Source organism: Aythya marila (genome assembly GCF_965140915.1).
Source record: "Aythya marila genome assembly, chromosome: 2".
Taxonomy (NCBI): Eukaryota; Metazoa; Chordata; class Aves; order Anseriformes; family Anatidae; genus Aythya; species Aythya marila.
The window spans coordinates 19,155,046-19,169,234 of NC_139043.1; the positions used below are offsets into that span (position 1 = coordinate 19,155,046).

Here is a 14,189-nt window from a genome sequence, read left to right on the forward strand (position 1 = left end):
TTCAAGCCTTCACTTTCTAATTTTCTGATAACAGAGCCCACTTTGCAAATTGAAAACATTAATTACACAGGTCTTATTGAAATCACAGCAAAGACTCCCAGAAGCATTTTTCTTGTTAAAGGCAAAGTAGCAAAACTACAACCACTAAGCAGAACGAACAAGAAACATTTGGGACAGACTTCACGTGATCTTACAGAGCTGTGTTGTTACTATCAACACATTGCAGTGCTGAAATGCAAGAGAAATGGTACATGACGAATGTACTTATAAGGAAATATAGATATGTGTGTGTGCATATAAATGGAAGATCTTCAGCCATGCAAATCCATGTTTGTGTAGGAAGCCACGGTCTGAAGAGAATAACTGCATGCTAGCATGGAGTTGAAAGTAAGGTAAAGAGCATAAGATCTAATGCAACATGAAAAGCAGGTAGCAGTTGGTGAAATGATATAAATAGCGGTTAGGATATCATCATGAAAGACAACTGGGCAAATCATCTTCCAAAATAAGACCTGATTCATTATATTGATTGGGTATAGGTTTACAAAGCGATGCTAAAATAACTGCCACTGAAATTCAACCTTATGTCACTTATGTTTTCATCTTCTTTAGGTATGCTTACACTCTGCTTACTGAGGCTTGATCATCTGGCACTCAGCCACCCAGCATGGATGTGATACATACCTTAGAAAAAGGTACAAGAAAATCTGCATATACTCATCATGGTTAACTCATCTAACAATGCTAACGGCTCCACAAGATATGCTGGCTTGCCATGACTGCAATGTCTCTGAGAGATAGGTTGAATATCACTAGCTCAGATACAAGTAACAAATACCTACACAGCAGCACTGACCTGCCAAAGAAGCTGTGTAAATGTGCATGTCAATGCTTCAAAGTTCAGGGCTTTTTTTTGCCATTGACACTTGAGTTAGCTGCTATAAATTTAACACTTTTTCTCCATTATCACTACAGTTATACCAGTGCCCCTAGTAACAACTGATATTTAACCATGCATTTTTTTATGTACATGATATATACTACTTTATCCTTCTCTTCCAGTTTTTGTAAAAGAGGAGAGTGTGTCATTTCAACACTGGTTGGGCATCTTACATAGTCTGAGTTTCTCTGATAGAGAATTCCAGTACTCAACTCTTTCAATTTATTCCTATCAAAACAAAACTAATGACTGGAGGAAAATTCACTTCTCTTGTATTTTTTTTTCCAAAATCAGTGGAGTTCTCTCTAGCAAAACTAGGTCCTTTGTTTTGAGTTGCTAATATTAGAAAAAAAAAAATCACATGAGCGACCTATTGCTTTGATGCCCACAACCATACACATTGAAAAATGTTAAAAAATTGAGACTCTTACGATTAGAAGCCATGATACCAAATACCATCATGGCATTTCTGCGTACAATTGGATCTTCATGTGAGATGAGTTTATACAGACGTTCCACTGCTCCAAGACCAAGAAGTGTCACTTTGTTTTCATCACCTAAAGAGTAATTAGGTTAAAAGTAAGAAATGTAACAAGCTCACAGTTCTAATATAACAGAGTAAAATAGCTACCATCTTTCACTGGACCACAGAAACATAGGAAAAAAAAAAAAAGATTGGACAGGACCATGGGCGCTCCTATTCAAGATAGAGCAGGAAAAAACCTTGCTCTTACCATCATGGGACACGTTCTGCTCTCCTTGCTCAGGCAGCGTGGGGCTGTGCTCTTGCCCCTGAGGTCCTGATCCCTCACCTGGTCTGCTGTCACCCTGACTGCTGGTTCCCATCCCTTGCGGAGCAGCCAGTCCCTGCTGCTACCTGGGAACACGGCTTAGCAGTAAGAGTTGTGGTGACACCCACTGTTAACTGAGCTTACAGATAATCCAGAACAATTGCCCTGAAAGTGAGGCATTTCACTGGCATGGTAACTGGATGGATAAAGTTACAACACAACAGATCACCACAGGAAAGGATGGTCCCATATGCCTCTGCAGAGAAGTAAGGAAGAACCTGTCAGTCCTGTGCCAAGTGGTGGGGAAGGATACAGGCTGGTTTGTCATCATCATCAAGGGTCATTAATTCCTTTAACCTGTTTTTGGATATGTCTTGGATATGTCTTTGAATATGTCCTTAAAATGTTTTTGGATAAAGCTACTGGTTACAATAGGGTTCATCTCAACCTGGATATCTTTATGAAAGTAATATAAAGTGTATATGTAACGTAATATATATAATTACAATGTATATGTACATGTAAGTAATATATGATAAAATATTTACTTTAAGAAACATTAAAAAAAGAAAAAGTATTCAGAAGCCAGAAGTTCCAGTGCTAAAGTTGACTATTCAAATTAAATTATGACTTCTTAATGTGCACAGTGGCTAGTCTTTAACAACATCATTGCACAGTAACGTTTCCTTCGGATTTGTATATCAGTTCTATGATTAATTTATATTTTTAAAGCAAAGGATGCCTCTGTCTGTTGGACAGCCAACTCATTTATTAGAGACTACCACAGTAGTACAAAGGATAGCTTCCTACTTGGTTAAGTGTAGCTAACTGATATTGCTATGAACCTCATTTTATTTTCCTGTTTTCTCGCATCCTAAATTTACTTTCCTAAAGCAACTACCAGGATTTGGATCATTAAATCTAACCTGAGATTTTTACCAACAGACGTGTTTTGTATGATTACAGCCTTCTGTTCCCTGCTCAAAACAAACAACAACAAACCCTACTCCTATTTTCGGTTCCCACATCATTTTTATAATTAATTTTACAATGAACTGTGGGAGAAGCTGCCTATCCTTCCTGGCTACAAGACAGCAGTGTGAGAAGAAACTGGAGAACTGTGCTCATTCTCAAGCCAAAACACAATTAAAGCACAAGAACTAACTTTTATTGAGGGATGGAACTTAAATTACTAACATCATTTAAGAAATAAATTAATTTCAATGTGAAAACAACCCTTCTCTTTTGCCACAGTGCAAAATTACGGCCTAGAGAGTCTACAAAGAGTACAATAATTTATACATGAACAATTGAAATGACTGTTCATTTAGAAGACACAGAAAAATTAAATCTCCATCCTCTTGCAGCACACCATATGTTACTGTGGACAGCAGGGAAGAAGGCAGCAAGAGTTTATGGTATGCAGTTCATAGCTGCTTCGCAACATTTCAAATTCTCTCTTTACATACTAAAAATTTGGTTGCATGTCCTCAGCCAAGTTTGCCACTGTAAGCTGAACGTAGACATCTTCCAAAATCTAGGGATTCCTAACCAACTGTCAGAGCCTTCAGATTTTCTCTCGTAGCTTCAGCTGTGTTGATAATTGCCATCAGCACAATAATCAGCATATAAAAACATATTTTTTTAAGAACACAGATTAAATGTAAATTAATATATAAAGAAGATTAACTATACCAAGAATTCTATCAATGTATACCAATTTGGGTGGCTGGCAAGGTATGAGAAGGCAACTTTGGAAATGAATGAGTAGGAAACTCAGCAAACTATGTGCTACATCCCTTTGAGCCTTTCTTAAAAGTTGTCTACAGGGCACTCGGAACATGATGCTTATATATTATAGTTATATATTATAGTTATATATAATGCAAGGACCTTTGGAACATGTGGAATCTTGGAGGCTTGTTAGATTCCCAATGCATACAGAAATAAGCTTGATAAAGGAGGCTGAGATCTTCAGTAAATTTTCTGTCCCAGTACTGTCATGTGGATATATGCAAAAGTAACAGAAGCAGGCTAAAAAGTAATTTTCATTCACAGTACACAGCTCACTGAGATACACAGACATGAAACAACTATTTCTCCATTTTCAAATATTTAGTTGTTTAGTTTAGTACAGAAGTTTCAAACTGTAACATAAGAAGGAGAATCATTTTCCCAGAAGCAGGTCTGTTGCTCCTAACAAAACAGGTACAGGTTATATCTAAACCAAACTCTATTGAAAAGATAATATAATTTTCTACAATAAAATGCTAAAAATCTACATGTAAATCAAAGAACTTTTTTATAACTTCAAATACAGGAGTGACAGATATTTCAGGAAAAAAAAAAAAACACAACACAAAATCTTGACAGAGATCTTTGAAATGAAATGAAGACTTTATTGCTAGGAAAATAAAAAATTCTGAACTACTATCAAAACACAAACAAGGCAAAGGAAAGCTTGTTGCAAAAGGACTAACCTTTTGACGCAAATTTATATATAGCATCACATGCTTTGGCCAAAACTTCTTCTTCAGGAGAACTAAGCATTAGCACGACTGTTGCTGCGGTTTTGCTTTCAATCAATAGAGGATCAAACTAGGGAAAAAAAAAAAGGAAGAATAGCTTGTTTATATTGAGCCTTTCTGTGTGCTGCAGTAGACTCCATGCTTCATTTAAAATACAAACCAAACCAAACAAACAAACAAACAAACAAACAAACATAAATTTGAGATCTACACTGAATTAGAAATATTAACATTGTTACTTACTTGAAGAAATTCAATTTTTAATAACAATTTGAGATGTTGAAAAATAGGAAAGAATAGGAAATCATCATGATTTCATCTACTATGAAGATTTTGGAAAAAACATGACCGTTCACTATACATCCAGGAAGTTTTGAAGGCAACAGACTATTTAACTCTGTTACACATGAAAGAGCATCCTGCAGCTTTGGAATCAATGGCACCACCATAAATGACCCCTTCCTTTGCCTTCAGCAACACAGTTCACCACGATCCTGTATACTAGCTGAAGTATTTCTATGATAATCCATGCTCAGTCAGCTAGAAACGATGCAGCATTCACTTCCATTTCTGACCTCATACAGAAAGAAAATTTCCAACAAATCTGTCTGCTTTCACCCTCCTGATAGACTTTGGGAATAACATCTCTTGAGAAAATGAACTCTTCTGAAAAAGCTTTTTGTTCTTTAGCAGAACTCAAGAATTTCCAAGAAAAATACCCATTAAAAAGTTTTAAGTTAATTTGGATTTAAAATACAGATTTATATATGCATAAACTCTCATCTGTCCCAATGCTGTAGACATATGGAATACCTGTTTTGCATACAGAAGCTACTAGATACTGGAGTCATGCAGAATCTCTCAATATCAATATACCTATCTTTAAAATACAGCACATCAATCATTTAGGATAGCAATATACTATTACAATGTATATTTATGTTGTGTATATCTTAAAATGTCTATAATTTGTTTTACTTCATTTTAAAACACTTTAATAGCTACATCAGAGGCACACGTTGCTGAATATCAAGGGCATATATATATATATACATATATATATCACTTGTCAATCAAGGAAATTTTTTGGAGCAAATATTCAACGAAGTTATGAGTGTGCTAGAAGGAAAATGTAAAATGAAGTGGGTTTTTTTTGGCTCACCCAGACGTGTTCCAAAATTAGGCAAAATATGATATGGACTTCTAAATCCTTATTTTTGGTAGGTTCTTAAATCTAAATAATTTCATCCTCTTCTACAAGGCACATCACACAAATTAAGTCTGCAAGATCAAGATCCAAGTTTCCCTAACAGTTCAGAGGTTGCCTGGCTAATGTGTTTAACTGCTCTCCCGACCTTCAAGCAGGTCCGAAAACCTGAAGACCTGTCCAACTTCATGCTTGTTGAGACAAGTTGGAGGCAAGGGACAAGCTGTGGAACAAAGCTCCTTTTCTATAATCAGCTTATTGCACCAGAAGTCATTGTACTCAGTAATGACTTGGCAACAAGATTTAAACCAAACAGAGGCACAATGGTCCAAGTTACATCTTAATGATGGGCCTAAAACAAAGGAATTCATTTTGGGAATCTTCTTTTTACATTGTAAGGAGGCAAAAAGTTCAGCTTATTCCAACAGCTTACTTTATTGATTCACTCTAGCCATATGAGAGACATACAGGAGAACTAAGAGATGCATGGAACTCCCTTTATCCACCCTCACACATCTCTACTTCTGCACATGTGTGTTCCTTGCAGAGAGAGAACAGAACACGATCCTTCAAGTAAGCACTAGGATGTAAGCAGAGACAAAACTTTTTTTTCTGGGAAAAAAGGTGTTTGAGTCCATTCTAGCCTATTATTGAACCCGCTCCTTTGAAACAATGACAGATAGAAGAGATGTTATTCAAAACATATATTTATACTTCAGCTTGTAAAAAGGTCATGATGCTTCAGGTAAGAAGTTCAGATTCTTACATACTGTAAATTTAAATGATTACCATTAGTATTACATGAATACTAAACAGATGTGGCAGAGTCATTAACCAAACCCAGATGTACACACGCTACCTTCCAAATCTTTTGCAAATTGAGGACTTTTAGTATATAGCACACAGCAAGACGGAGAAAAGAAAAAAAAAAAAGACTTTGGCAGGGAGAAAAGGAAGCCATTTATGACTGTTCATTATGGGCTGCAGCCAGCAAGCCTCCCTTCGTGAGCAGGTAGCTCTGCTCTCCCATACAAAGGGGGGAAAATTGCGTACACACATCTAGATTAAATTTTGCATTTTGATTTTTAATTTGTAGAGAGCATTAGGACGATGTCTAAATTCTTACTGCTTTAGCAGTATGGGTACACTCCACCTGTAAATTGCAGCTGACATGGATAGAGTTAAACCTGTGGAACAGAACTTCCTTCTGACACAAGAAAACAGCTAAAAGAGACCAAACAGATGATAACCTTTTGATGCTGAAGTTGTATTTGTTCAGCTTGGCTGGTTACTCCTCTATGACCAACAAAGATATGTTGTCAATAATCCTTATGTAGGTGTGGAATATAAGCTTGTTAGGGCACTTTTTTATTCTACTGAAAGGTTTTTCACAACTACAATTTTCCATTTCCCTGCAGCTGCTCCACAGGGGTACACCTCTGGTACAGCACCTCATGGGTTGAAGCAATGACCTGGACATCCTCAAAAGACCTTGCAGTAGATCAGAACCCTTTCCACACCTTGTATGCCCTCCTTCCACACATCCCTGAAAGTGTTCTTCATCCCTACTGGCTGTAGGGCTCCATCAATAATACATTCTGCTATAAAGTAAAAATATAAATAATAAAAGAATAAATCACAATCTACATTTTCTCCACAGCAATTCAAAATGGACTCCTAATAGCTGTCCCAAGCAACTGCAGACATTTTAATTACATTAGGCTTTGAATGAAAGGTGATATACAGAGAGGCAGAATCAAACCCAACCCTCTAGAAACTTCATTGGCATCTGTAGGGCTGAGTCTGGCCAAATACGTGGCAATGGGATGAAACAGTAATTTTTAGTAAAGGACGTTAGTGCTTCAGAGAAACATAAATCAAACACAAAGATTGATCTCACATAAAGGTTAATAAGAAATGAAATACGAAATAAGAGTTTTAAATCTCTGTTATTTATTTACATTGATCTAATAACAAAATTGCTGTTATGTTGCTCCATTTTCTTTGCCTCTCATGTTCGCAGGTAATTGTATAAACTACAATTCACTGATAATTCCTAGACTTAAATCACAAGTTAGCTTATGAGCCGAGTGAAATTGGTCTAATCTCTACCCATTTGTACACATACTTGATTTGCTACTACTCTGTGAAATACGCAACAAGAGCCTCAGAATCACTTTTGGCTGAAAACACAATAAGAACAATCACCAATATTTATATGCATTTAAGAAGTCAGCAGTCTGAGTAGGCCAGTGATTTGCTGGAAGTAACATTCTCAGTCAAAAACATCATAGAAATAGATGTGACCTTTCCTTATCATAATGGCAGCATAGCTAGAGTTCCCTTTTTTGCTATCACAACTTGCTCCTAAATCTTCATACATCATTGCAGACTCTTCCTTGAATGGCACATACAGGACAGCCTAAATGCTAGAACAATATGCCTGAAGTGACAAATGACATTGAATTAAATAAACACAGGAATTTGGATTATAAGCAACAACATTCCCAGCACTTGATTTGTGCTGAGAAAAAAGCAAATGAAAAGGGAGAAAAAAAATGCTGTAATTCAAAACCTGTAGCTCTGATCATAGTGTTTGTGTGCATTCCACTTTGAAGCCATTAGAAATTGCAGAGTATTTTTTTTGCCTTCCATCAACTTCACTCAGTTAAAATGCTAAATTGAAGGCAATATATACATTTACAGTCAGACCAAAGGTCCATCTAGCCCAGCATCCTGTCTCTGAGACAGGCTTATAACACATGGGCAAACAGACTATTAAACTTTACTTACATTCTCCCTCAGATTCCCGCACTCTGCAATGTAGAGAGAGCTGGCGAGCTAGTGGTTTTATCTATCTGTGTCCAAAAAGTCAAAGAAAAATTTTCCACCAGTATATCTGGCAAATAGTTTTGAAGCCATTTATATTCAGGCCACCCTTACTACTCTGAGACACAAGTATCAGAGTTTAAGTCTTAGACAAATAGTCGTGCCTTTTCTTTGTTTTAAAAATATCACCTGACAATTTTATTTGTCCTCCGCAATTCATTCACTGTGGAGGAACAATGAAATAAATAACACCCCTCTCTGTATGTTCACATTTTTGTAAGCATCTATGATATTCATCTTTAGAGTCATTTCCTTTTGGGAATGAAGAAACCTACTCTCTCTTTGATCTTTCCTGATATAGAAGTCACTCTGATTATTCTTGTTGTCTTTTTTAGTATTTTTCGAGTTCATCTGTACCCTTCTTGATATGGAAACATCAGAACTGTTAATGGCATTCAACATACACAGGTATCACGCATTTGTTAGTCATATGGTGTTTTGCCTTTTATTTTTTGTAATTTGAAATGTTGTATTTATTCATTTTTTTACCTACTTAGTACTGGCTGCCATTTTCATGAAAGAATCCATGTGCATTCTGAGAGGCTGGATGGCACAGACTGCAGAACAAAACTCGATGACAGTCCACTGGCAACTTCTTTCATTAAGAAACCAGAATGGTGATTTGTTTTCTAACCTTTGCTTTCTATTTTGTTAACCAGATGTTGTAGCCAGGGAAGGACTTTCTTTTTATCTGTCAGTGTTTATGTGAATAAAAAATCTAAGTAACTGTATCAACCAGACCACCACGATCCACTTGCTCACTGACTTCTCCCTCTACAGAACACAAATGGATTTCTGAGACAAAGCTTTCCTCTACACAAGCAATATGGGTTCCCATTACTATCATATTTATCAAGGCAACTTTTTTTTTGGGGGGGGCAATCTTTCCTACTAACTAACCCCATGTAGTAGACAAGCTTTCTGCTCTGTAATTACTAATGTATTTCTTTTTGAAAATTATTTTTTCTGCTCTCCATTCCTCTAGTACAAAGGGTACACATTAAATACCATAAGAAAGAGTACCTCCATTTCATATTCTAGTCGTTTTACAGTTAAAATAATTCATTCACATTAATTTCAGGTGATTTGCTGCATAGGTGTGTTTTTTTTTGGACAAATAATTACTTTTCCTTTATGGCTTTAATCACCCAGTAGTCCCCCTCTAAGAAGTTTCTTGCTTCTAGTGATTTTGGAACAGCTTTACTGCTAGTTTTTGTATCCTTGCGGGATCTCTCCCAAAATATTTTGGTGCATTGTGTCATTGTGCTTTTGCTTTTCATTTGTGAGTGTAAGTTTTTTCTGTTTTGCTTTCCCATTTAGATGCAAATCCCACCTTTTGAAGGATGTATCTATCTCCTATTATTCTATTGTTTAATTATTCTATTGTTTTTTTTTTTAAAGATCCTTTAAAAGCCCTTTTTGAACAAAATGACTAAAGGTCTTCTTTATCCTTACAGCTTTCACAGACTCTTTAGAAGAATTACCAGTATCTTTCATAATCCTCAATCCCTTATCTTTTGCCTAGAAAAAAATGGAGTTAACATATACCTGCTCATGCTATCTATTTCACTTCTGTCCAAGTATAATCTCCAATACTAACAATATAAAACCGACATATTCCATTGAATCATTGAATGGTTGAAAACTACAGGCACTTCTGGAGATCATCTAGCTCAAAGCAGGGTCACCTAGAGCTGGCACAGTCTGATTCTGAACATCTCCAAGGATGAAGACTCCATTCACAACCTCGCTGGGCAACCCGTGTTCCATCATTTGTCAGTAGCAGATTTTTTTTTTCCCACATGGAACCTTGTTTGTGTTTCCATTTGTACCTCTTGTCTCTCATATGTTCACTGGGCACCAGTGAGAAGTCTGGCTCTGACTTCTTTACTCTCTCCCACCAGGTATTTGTACACATTGACAAGATCCCTCCAAGCTTTCTCTCAAGAGTGAACGGACTCTTCAGCTCTAAACCTCTCCTCACATGACAAATGTTCCAAGCCTTTGGGTATCTTTATGGCCCTTTGCCAGGCTCATTCCACTAAGCCCATGTCTCTATTCTTCTGGAGAATCTAGAATTGGACGTGGCACTCCAGATTTGGTCTCAACAAAGTTGAGTGAAAGACCTCAAACTGCTGTGGCAACACTGTTTAATGTGCCCCAGGATGTTGTTGGCCTTTGCCACAAGTGGACATTGCTAGTGAATATTGAACTTCTGTACACTCAGACCACCAGGTCATTTTTTGCAAAGCTGCTTTCTGGCTGGTCATCACCCAATCTGTATTGGCTATTACTCACCCAGGTGCAGGACTTTGCACTTTTTTTAATGAACTTACTGAAATTCGTATTTTCTCCATTTCCCTAGTCTGTCAAAGTCCCTCTGAATGGCAGCACAACCATTCAGTGTCTCAGCCACTCCTTGCAATTTCGTATCGTCTGTGAACTTGCTGAGGATGCACTCTGTCTCATCAGTCAGGTCACTAATGAAGAGGTTAACCCCTGGGCACAATAGTAGTCACTGGCCTCCAGCTGGGCTTCGTGCTGCTGATCATAACCCTTTGAGTTCAGCAGCTCGGCTTGTTTTCAATTCACCTCGCTATTTATCTTATCCATACTTCATCAGTTTGTCTATCAGGACATAATGAAAGACAGTGTTGAAAGCCTTACTAAAGTCAAATTAATATTTAGGTCTCTTACTGATTGCTCAAAAGAAGGTGTTTCTGTGGAGTCTGAATTTCAGGAGTTGACAGTGCCACTTCTGTTCCTCCGAACTTTGACTTGTAACATGACTGTTGTGAGTGAAGCCATCTTCAAAAATACACAGGGACTTACAGCTTTCTTTCATGGATAATGACTCAGTACTTTCTCCAGTGGTAACCTTAAGCTTCTAATGCCTGTGCCCTAACTGAGAATCAAATAGTAATACTGTCCAGACCAAACTTACGGAAGGTATCATATGAAAAGTTCCTATTGACCTATGTCAAAGCTAGCATATTTTCTCTGCCTGACATATAGTCTTAAGGTAATCCATACAGAGAAAGAGACTTAAATGATTTTTATTTTTTTTCTGGAGAAGACCAGCCCCCAGAATATATAATAGTTAAAAAATAAAAAAAAATAATGGAAATTGGTGAAAAGAGGGTCCTCAGGAATACTCTCTGAAGCATATAAGCAGTGGTTGTTCTAGGATATGTGTTTTCCACCTGTTCCTAGAAAACTATAAAAAAACAGCGGTCATCTGCACTATCATATATTCTCAGAGAATCCCACATGCACAAAAGCCCTCTTATATGAATCTGTCCACATTATCTCAAGGCTTCTTTTCTTGGACTTGACATTTTCATAAGCAGCTTATCAATCATAAGATAAAAGCTAATATATCAGGTATTTTGTCTGCATCTCATTTCCTGCCATCTGAAATACCCAGGTGAAATGTAAAGGTTTGAAAATTGATTTTACATGATCAGTGTTAACAATATTCTCACAGCTAGAAGATTTTCTTGGTTGATAGTAAGAACTAATCAAGGATCTATTTTCATATTTAATAGTGTTTTGCTATGCAACATTCCGTTATTTTCTCCTGATAGGGCTGCTAGAAGAGATATGCTAGCCTGAAGTACAATAAGGGTAAGTGTCTAAGCCAAAACCCGCAGATGCCACCTGGAGTTCACTCTTTCCAATGTTTTCCGTTTTAATTATTTTATTAACCTCTTTCATCAGTTTTTTTTTTTTTCAAATGTTGATTATCTTGTCTAACATTATTCACCGTTTATTGTAGTAGGTAGAAGGCTATACTGTACTTTTCTCCAGAAACTCAAACGGTGGCTTCTGAATCCAGAAACTGTGATGCTGTTCATATTGATTTTCTAGATATTTACTAAAATAGTCTCATTACTTTGGAGGGGGTTAGCTTATCTGTATGCCATAATCTATTATTATGCCTTTCCATTTTTTTTTCTGTTTTTAGTCAGATTCACATGTATCTTCTTTGTGTCTCCTCCTTGGTTTTTGGGTTATTCCATACAGAAATGTCTTTATCTCAGTTAACTCTCTCATGTTAAAGGTTTATCTCAAGTCTCCCTTTGTAAGGCTTTATTATTGACTGTAGCTTTTCAATTATATTTGTAATATTCACCTTTCCACAGAACAGTTGTGCAAGAACTGGCAACTGCTCACCCTCAGTGACATCATGGCGTTGGGTATTTGAGTTCAACCATAATGACTTCTGTCATTGTCTTCCTTAAAATTATTTATGTTTATCTAACACTGAAATCATGATGTAAGTTTTGCTGATCAATTTTTCTATGACCTTTGAAAAAGATCTTGCAGTAGTGTTGCTCATAATGGACAAAAAACCTTTTCTTAAAAAAAAAAAAAAAAAAAACATAGTAAATTTTGCATTTAATTTTATGCTCTTTCTGGGACTAGCCGAGGTCCCAATTCTTCATTAACTTACTCATTATCTGTTGCAGAATTTGTGTTATATTTTGTTTAGTGTTTCAGTCTTATTTCTTCTACTTCTTTCTGAATAAACCAATAAGACTTTAAACCTGTATTTTGAAACTTTTTTTTTATTACATAAAATCACAAAAAGTGTGCATAAACTAGTGTCAGACTTTTAAATAAATAAATAAGTGTAGTTTATGAGTTGAATACTCTTGGCTCAAAAGAATTAATTATTCCATACTTGGCTTCAGCTCTAGTACTTCTCACTGTTGCACTTCCAATGATACCAGAAAAACTGCTGCTAGAGACTGTATATCTTTGCAAAAGATCTAGAACACATAGTACTGTCATTCAAAATATCTGTAAAACTTTTGTATTCAGTAAAAAACTCCACAGATTCATCTAGGCTTTTAACTCTTTCATCCTAGGCAATGTCTCCACAGTTCAAAAGAGGGGCAGATTTCAGGTCTCTGCTGTTTTGTCCTTTGATTTTTACAAATGGAAAGCTAATACAGCTCTTCAAATAAAAAGAAGCCTGGATTGTTTCATACATTACTACTTGCAAAGCCTGCCAAAGACAACAATCTTCACAAAGAACTACACATGCCCAGTCACTCTGGTTTGTATGCTGTCCAAAAAAAGCAGAAACAGAATCATCTTTAAAAGACATTTTTAGAATAATGCGTGTTAAGTTCCATAGTAAGGAACTATGTAAGGATAGTAGAGCTGGGTCTATAATTGTGTAATGTTTATTTTATAGCACGTAGCAGTTTATAAACTTACCACATCCTTGGGTGGAGGCTCTACTTCCTTCTTCACTTTTTTACCCATTCTGAAAATAAAAACAAAAAATAAAAGCAGACAAACAAACTCCCTTCTATGTCTTAAGAATCAGTTTACCAGTGATTTAGGAAAGCTTTCAGGACAGATGTTTGCATTCATTTAATGCATCTAATCAATTTGAGGAATTCTTTGACATCATAATTTCTATGCACGAAGATATCCATTTTAAACAGTAAGGTTTCTTTTGTCCAAAACAACAAACTTTCTAACACTTGAATGCATTTTGTAAAATATGTCTATCAACTAAACTAAAAAGAGAGATGCAAGATATCACGGGCTCAAGCTGTAATGTGGCACAAACACATATGGCATGCACTGTCATATGTTAGTTTTGTGTACATCTACAAATTGTACGTGAACATGAAGGTCCTGCTAGGGAACCTGTTTTTCCATGTTCGTCTATATGTGGTGGCAAACATTCTACACAGCTGCAGAACATACAAATAACTTCTACCTTAAAAATGGGGTTCAAATTCAATTCAAATTCTCCACCCATATTTTACGGAAGACAAAAATCAGGTCTGCAGTTATTAAGAAACAGTTTT

The 14,189-nt window shown here is 36.3% G+C and overlaps 1 protein-coding gene across 1 annotated transcript in view; it reads right to left on the minus strand.

Annotated features, from left to right (window-relative positions):
• ARMC3 (armadillo repeat containing 3) overlaps positions 1-13,632 on the minus strand; it is a gene marked incomplete at its 5' end in the record, with an annotated part of 52,435 nt that extends 38,803 nt beyond the window's left edge. Inside the window, 3 exons of the mRNA XM_082752611.1 lie at positions 1,372-1,497; positions 4,212-4,329; positions 13,585-13,632. Coding sequence (XP_082608737.1) covers positions 1,372-1,497; positions 4,212-4,329; positions 13,585-13,632 — 292 coding nt within the window. The remainder of the gene's footprint in view (positions 1-1,371; positions 1,498-4,211; positions 4,330-13,584) is intronic.
• Positions 13,633-14,189: the final 557 nt, after the last annotated feature.